Source organism: Pleurodeles waltl, chromosome 9 (genome assembly GCF_031143425.1).
Source record: "Pleurodeles waltl isolate 20211129_DDA chromosome 9, aPleWal1.hap1.20221129, whole genome shotgun sequence".
In the NCBI taxonomy this organism is placed as follows: Eukaryota; Metazoa; Chordata; class Amphibia; order Caudata; family Salamandridae; genus Pleurodeles; species Pleurodeles waltl.
The window spans coordinates 745,275,434-745,282,925 of record NC_090448.1 but is presented as its reverse complement, the minus strand read 5'-3'; the positions used below and the strand labels follow the sequence as shown (position 1 = coordinate 745,282,925).

At 40.8% G+C, this 7,492-nt stretch overlaps 1 protein-coding gene across 1 annotated transcript in view; it reads right to left on the bottom strand.

Moving 5' to 3' along the window:
- Positions 1 to 514: 514 nt before the first annotated feature.
- Positions 515 to 7,492, bottom strand: part of OVOL1 (ovo like transcriptional repressor 1) — a 45,323-nt gene continuing 38,345 nt past the window's right edge. Inside the window, exon 4 of the mRNA XM_069207872.1 lies at positions 515 to 6,442. Within this exon, the coding sequence (XP_069063973.1) occupies positions 6,147 to 6,442 (296 nt within the window). The 3' untranslated portion in view covers positions 515 to 6,146. The remainder of the gene's footprint in view (positions 6,443 to 7,492) is intronic.

The window sequence follows — 7,492 nt, the reverse complement described above, 5'->3', positions numbered from 1 at the left end:
AATGCACACTCTATTGCAAAAAAGAATTACATTATTATATCACTCACATACATGAGTTCCTATGTGTAATTCAGTGTCGACCAGTCTTCTTCTAATAAAAAAAATAATTATTTTGACAATTATTGCCTATTAACTAATAGGGTATGATGTGCATTCACTTGCCACTAGCTTTATTATTTGCATAGCCCCTGCTAGCCCTAGGTGCGACTCTAAAGAGCTTACCCACACAACTTGCTTGCTATATCAGGCTAGGGTGTGTGGTTGAATGGTGTTGTCTTTGAGCCAATTGGGAAGAACTTCCATATCATGAGTGATGACCACAGACATGTGGTTATCATTTAATGGGATGTGGCGCCTGGTGGTGTGATTGATCATGACATAATAATTTTCTTTTTCAATTTACACCTGAAAACTCCAATAAAGTTGGTTAGCATTATAAATAGAGATAAAGGAGGAATTGACACCCGGAGCATCACAGTGGGTGGTTAAAGTAAATCAAGTAGACAGGTCAAGATTGCTTTAAAATTACTTTATTTTGTTGTAGTGACAAAACAAAATGTGGATCCATTGATGGATAACAGCCAAAATGTTCTGCCTGAAAGGACAGATATAAAATGGAATGTAAACAAGGTAACACATAAAAATGGTAGCGTAAAGCCCCAGAAATTACACAGGCCCATGAGAAACATCACATGCCACAGACCACAGTTATCAAAAATAATAAATCCAAATTCCAGACTTGCCCTTTGGAACTTTTGCAATATCCACATTCAATCAGACATACAGTGATATGATTGGCTCGGGGGCACCCTGCAGTTAACACAGCTTTCCAATCACGCAGAACATGAGAATACGAAAGAGCAGTTAGCATATGGTAAGCATGACACTATTCAGTATGGCAGCAGGATACATACAGATGGTTCATTTGTTGCTTTTCCTGCTGTACTTGTACATGCGACTACTTGCTTGTGGCTTGACAGAAGCCGTGTCTTTCTGGTGTAATGCAGATCCACCTTCAAAAATATGCAGTTAAGGCACAAACGTTAAGGCGCTTGTTTAATTCGGCAATAGGATATATGTTGGAAGCTATAAACTGTTACTTCTAATCCTTTATCTCAAGAAAACAGCGTTGTAAGTGTGATTTTGCAATATAGGCCCAGTTCACGTGAGCCAGACTAGGGGCCAGATGTAGCATTTTCTGATTTTGCGAATCCGACTCGCAATTTCCGATTCACAAACTCAGATGCAGTACGGTGTCTCAGACCCCGACTGCGAGTCGCTATGGGGTCGCAAAGACCCACCTCATTAATATTAATGAGGTGGGTCGCATTTTGCGACCCCATAGCGAGTCCCTGCACTCACAGGGATGGTGGCCTGCTGAAGTCAGCAGACCTCCATGTCTGTGACTGCTTTTTAAATAAAGCTGTTTTTTTATTTTTTATTTTGCAGCCCGTTTTCCTTAAAGGAAAACGAGTTGCAAAATAAAAAAAATAACGAAACCATTTGGTTTCGGTTTTTTAGAACAGGCAGTGGTCCATTGGACCACTGCCTGCTCTGAAAAACCTTTTTGGCAACATTCACAAAGGGGAAGGGGTCCCATGGGACCCCTTCCCTTTTGCGAATGGGTTACCACCAGTGTGACACTGGTGGTAACTGCGAATTGCTTTGCGACCGCATTCGCGGTCACAAAGCAATTTAGCATAGCGATGCGAGTCGCAAATAGGAAGGGGACACCACTTCCTATTTGCGAGTCGCATTCACAATTTGCGAGTCGGTACCGACTCGCAAATTGTGAATGAGCATCGCAAATGGCATTTTGCATGGCGCAAACAGCGATTTTCGCAGTTTGCACCATGCAAAATGTTTGCTACATCTGGCCCTAGATGAGTTATTTACCGCAGTTGGTAAATACTGATGCCACAGTGCAGTATTTTCAGGGTGATGCAAAAAAATCTCATATTTCAGGTTTTCGTCTTAAAAATTAGGAATTACTTATGGAATTGGTGCTTTACATTCATAATTCTACTCTCAGAATATACCTGCTTAAATTGATACTAATCTTTGTGCAAACGGGCAGGAGAGTGATTGGATTTTAATCGTCCACTCATGATCATGGCCATGCAGTACTATGGCTTGAGGGATTTGAAATATGCCCATATTTGCTCTGTATGATGCAAATAGAGCAGCTACAAAAGCTTCCTCCAAAACATTGATTTAGCCTATTGCATTTCCAAAGAAAAGGTAAAGTCTGATCATCATTTAAATCTAAAATAAAGATGTTTCCCAACATTCAAACACTTGGAGGTAGCGTACAGAATACTATAAAAGTCACCCTGAGCTCATTGGAGTCTTGGTCATGTCATAACAATCTCATAAATGATTAATATATATATATACAAAATCTGGTACACTGAAATCTATAAAACATATATTCTTGTCTCTTTGGGTGCTGCTGGTTCCATCTGCCATGGCGATTGTGTATTCTCCCCTGAGATAGTTCCTAAAATCAGAACTTTTAATTACAGTAATTTGCAAATGTTTATTTCTTTCTCTGTAGATAAACAATGACCACGGAAGCTAATGAGCAATACGACTCAGGAAGAAGTCCCCATGGGTACGACTTAAATCTGTAACAAAATCCTCAGTGCAAGATTAGTAGGTTTATTATATTTTGCTTTAGTTTATATGTGTACCACATACTTTCTTCTTGTAAAATAGGTATGTAGACGTGAGGCTGAAAGGAGGCTACGAGTCCCTTACAATCAGAGTTTTAAACCTTATGCTCAAACTATTTTTAGAACAAATTCATCGTTTTTGTCTATTGGTTTACTGGGGTCTACCAGTAAGTCCCACCTAGGAAGTATCCAGACCCCAGATTGTGGATTCAGCTACTCATTGTGAAGAAATGGGACAGAAGCCATATTTTAAATCTTACATCAGGAAATGTATGGAACATTCAATATCTATAATAATGGAAATAAAAGGAGAAACAGAAGTGTCTGAGTTTCAGGTGGAAGAAAATGCTTATAGTTTATTTTATGGCCTCTCCTCCTTGAGTAGGGCTTCCTCGTTGGTCGTAAAGATATTCTCTTAAGAAGCAGCCACTGCAAACAAAAGCAAGCATTGGCAAAGCCAACAGGTCTCTCCTATGTGTTCTATTCGCTGTGTCAATGTGTTTGTCCATGTTGCAAAGCATAGCAGCTGCAGTCTAGCATCGTTGAATACATTTAAAAATAAAATCTCTATGATGCGATAGTATGTTTTTTAATTCGTTGGGCGCGGGGGGAGGAGGCATCTTCAAGGGAGGGAGGGTGTGCAATACAGAACAGAAGGTGTAGATACATCCTGCCACCCTTCTGCAGGCAATTAAAAAAGCAATGCTGTGCAAGAATTTAATTTTAAAAAAATCGCTGAGGAGGCTCTAAGAATGTTTGGTAAGGTCTAGCCTAAAGGACGCAGACCTCAGACAAGGTATGATCCCACTTTAATTTATGTGGAACGAGAAGTAATCATCTTGATGCCTAGAGTTAAATGTAGGTGCGATTTGGAACTGCTGCTGCCTTCTCGGAGGAGATCAAGAAGGAAATCTTGCAGGAACAGTTTAATATTTTGTCAGATAAGGGACAATATTTATTTTTGACAAGAAGACCAAATGGTAAACTGTGTTCCTCTATATGGGAGAAACGTTTCTCTCGTGAAACCCGTTTTCTTTACACATGATCAACATGTCACAGTTTCTACAAAGCATTGTAATCACAAACTTTATAACATCTCAATGTTTTCTCCTATTTTTCTCATTCATCCCTTAAATCCTAAACATTACAAGCCTTTTAATCCAAATTTAGAAATATACAAATCATACTCAAATAGTTTTCTTAATTTTTAGGTAAAAAAAGACTCCGTTCACACTTTCTGATCACTGTAGCTACTTGGTGCCATATGTACGAACACTTTTTCCCATAGACACAGAATGGGTAAAAACATTTGCTACATCTGGCCCTAAATGTACATGTCGGAAGTGCTAGATTTTTAGTACATTTATCTGTATGTTCTTCTCTCTGGTACAGTGCTACACCTAGGTGAAAGGCTGAGACTGGCATACAGCCTGGAATATTCAAAGGTATACAACGGGTGGAAGACGGCTCTTGGCCGAGGCAGGTTTTTTTCCGATAATACTGCGAACCTTAGTAGTACCTGCATCGAAGTGTGTAAGTATGTTGTATTTTTAGATCTTGAACGTGGCTGAGACGGGAACGCATGGTCGAAGGCAAAGATACAGCTAACACACGGACTGCTAGTGCGTCGTGATGTAGTGTCGTTCAGAGGTGTGACTCTAGAAACTGAAGCAGAGGCCGGGCAGTCCTGGAGGATACCGCGATGTTATTCCACATCCAGGGGACGTAGAAGTGAATCACAACAGGAAGTGTTTAACATGACTGTGATAAAGTGGCAGCAGAGAACCGCGGACCAGATTCTTGAAAACGTGTACATTCGAGCTGTGCCTTAAAGTTTTGTAACCTTTCAGCTGCACCTGTTCTACACACAGGAGTCACGCGACAAATGCAGGAGGAGGGCATAATGGGAAGTGCAAGTCCCGCGCAGCCCACCCGCGTGGCATACCCAAGAAGCAGGCACGCGCCTGACACCTACGTAAGCACTGGTTCCAATAAGGCGCGTGTGTCTGTGTTGGAGGGGAGAGTTAGAAGCTTCAGCGCATCTGCACAGCAGAATGAACTTAATGCACCAGGCGGATATATTTTCTGATTTTTATTTTTCCCCCAAATTCTCCCATGTCTAAAAGTCACCCCGGAGTGGCATTTCCTTACACGTGAGGCATGCTTCCTTTTCTTCAGAGCTGCCACCTCCAGCTCTGCCCCAGTGGAGATCACCCTGGAAACTGAGGGTAACGATTAAGAATGTGAGTATGGCAGTATGAAACACTACTCTACCACTATTGCACACGTATGTATGTAAATGTTATGTATCCCCCACCCTCAAAGCACCTATAGGAAATAACAGCCTCTGCCAATAACTGGTTTTAAAATGCATTCCCAAACATCACGATTTTTTTCAAGTCTTACTAAAAAGCTGATTGTGCTTTGCAACATCCACATATATTATTGTTCAAAACCATATATTCTTGGTCTGTAGGAAAGCAGCAGTAGTTTTGTAGTGATTGCACAAATAACCAGAAGAAGCAACCAAGTGTCAGATTTGTATCCAAAAGTTAAGTTTTTTTTTTTTTAATCAAAAAAAGTATTGTTTGTCATAAAAAAATTTCGATCAACAACATTCTTCCTCCGCAAAATCAAGGAAAAAAATTGTGTTCTCTTTGAACCAGTGCTAAAGATTTAACCGCTGTGCAAACTATGCAGCATTCACCTCCATGGTCGATAGCGGCAGCAAAACATGGGGCACTTGCTACACTTCAACAGTTTCCCAAAGATTTCTTCGTTCACAACTAACATTCATGGAACCTATAAATGTGCTCCGAGGTTCTCCATCAATGAGTGACAAACTAGTGAAGGGCTAGCATAAAAGATCTTAAATTCTGTGACGTTATCCTTGGCCTTGTGCACAATATAACCTCCCCAAAATAGGTTTTGACAGGTCCAATTATCTCCATGAACAGATCTGAGCTGAAACATGTAAAAAACTCAACATTAGTACATAAGTATGAATTGTTAAATGTGAATGGGCAGTGTGATTTTTGTTTTAAACGATGCTTCAAAGCTAAAAGAGACGGAAGTGATTTTTGAAATTTAGTTTCTTTGTCATGTTGGCAACACCTGCACTTCTACATGCAGATAGGTGTCAATGCTTCTCTCCTTATGTATTGGACACTCAGCCATTGGTTTTTGGTCTGTTCAGGAATTTAACTTTCTGTTAAAGCTTGTTCGGGTGTGATTTATCCACCCTCTTGTGCAGTTTCTCAACTGTTCTTTGGTTGAATTTGCCAACCTGCTGTCTGTTTTGGCATGGCCACACACATTTTTCATCGTCTCTGCAGTACACTGGAACCCTGGTAGTAAGGCGGTACCCTGGCAACTGCTCCCAGACATTGGGGTGCAGGCCCTCCTTCAGGACGCCAATGGAAAACAGCATCCAATAGCACCGGAAACAGCTAGCAACACTCGTCTCTTGACTCACATGATGTGGCTGTGCTGCAGGAGGGAACTAACAGTGTTTTGCAGAGCTACTGTCACTTTCTTGGAGGTTCTCCTCAACAAGGGGCTTTCAGGGTGATGGTCCCGTAGGTGCATAAAGTTAGCCTCTTGGCTGTTAGCTGTGAACCCACACTCTTCGCATACGTACAACTTGGTGCGCCGCTCCTTGTAGGCATACTGCTGGTGAACACCGTGGATTTTCTTCAGATGGGACTCAAGCGAGCAACGCTGAGTGAAGGCCTTGTCACACAGGCTGCATTTGTATGGACGCACACCTGGAAGGGAAAGACCGGTAAGCAACTGACAACAGTTCCGCCTTCATTGTCTATGCTAAATAAACACTTATGGCCATATGTACAAAAACTTTTTCCCATAGATACAGAATGGGTAAAATCCTTTCGTACATCTGGCCCTTAATACAGTAGTGATACTACCGACGGTGAGGGTCCAGTATATCTAGTAGGGAATAATGTTATATCTTACTATAACTAACCAAAATATCAAAGACAAAATTATCGACAGGTAAGCATGTGTTGACTTTATATATACACGCACACATACCTTGATAATACATATACTGTCAAGGTATGTAGAATTGGGGATAATAGTAAATCTGTACTTTCCTATTCGCACGTACCTTTCGATATTTTGGTCCTCAAACCTTTGGCTATGATATTAAGATATCACAATATTCCCTACTCAGTAGTTCAGACTAGAGCTGTACAGACAAAACTTTCACAGCTAAATTTTTCACATTATCAATTCGTAGGACTTGTTTCAACCTATAAATGTATGCCACATAGACCTGTCCACACGTATAATTGGTTTGATGTTGAACTTAATGCCTTAATGTGTGATGGTGGTTGCACGTTTTTGGCAGCAGCATTTATATTTGGGGACAGTGACAAATGGATGACGCTAAGATGAAACAGAACCTGCAATAGTGAAATACAGAGGCAGTGAGTCAGTAAGGGAGTCCTGACATTCAGTAATCTCAATATTTAACAGCTCCAGCAGCGGGCTTCTAAGAAGAACTTTGCTGCCTGCACATATTTATTTATTTATGTTTTGTTCACAAATTAAGCACATGGTGGATGAGTTTCAGTCTTAGGATCGGCAATTTATTTTTTGGATTCAATATGCATGATCATGAAATGCATTAAAAGTCTTCCTTCTTTAGGAAGAGAAAGAGAAGGTGTAAATCTTGGTGTGCCTTGAGGGAAAAGGAATCGAAGTAGAGATACTGGGAAAGCATCTTTGCAGGGTCTGCGACCAGTTTGTACCCTGATGTGCTGGGAAGACAGAAAAGCTTACATCTGATGCAC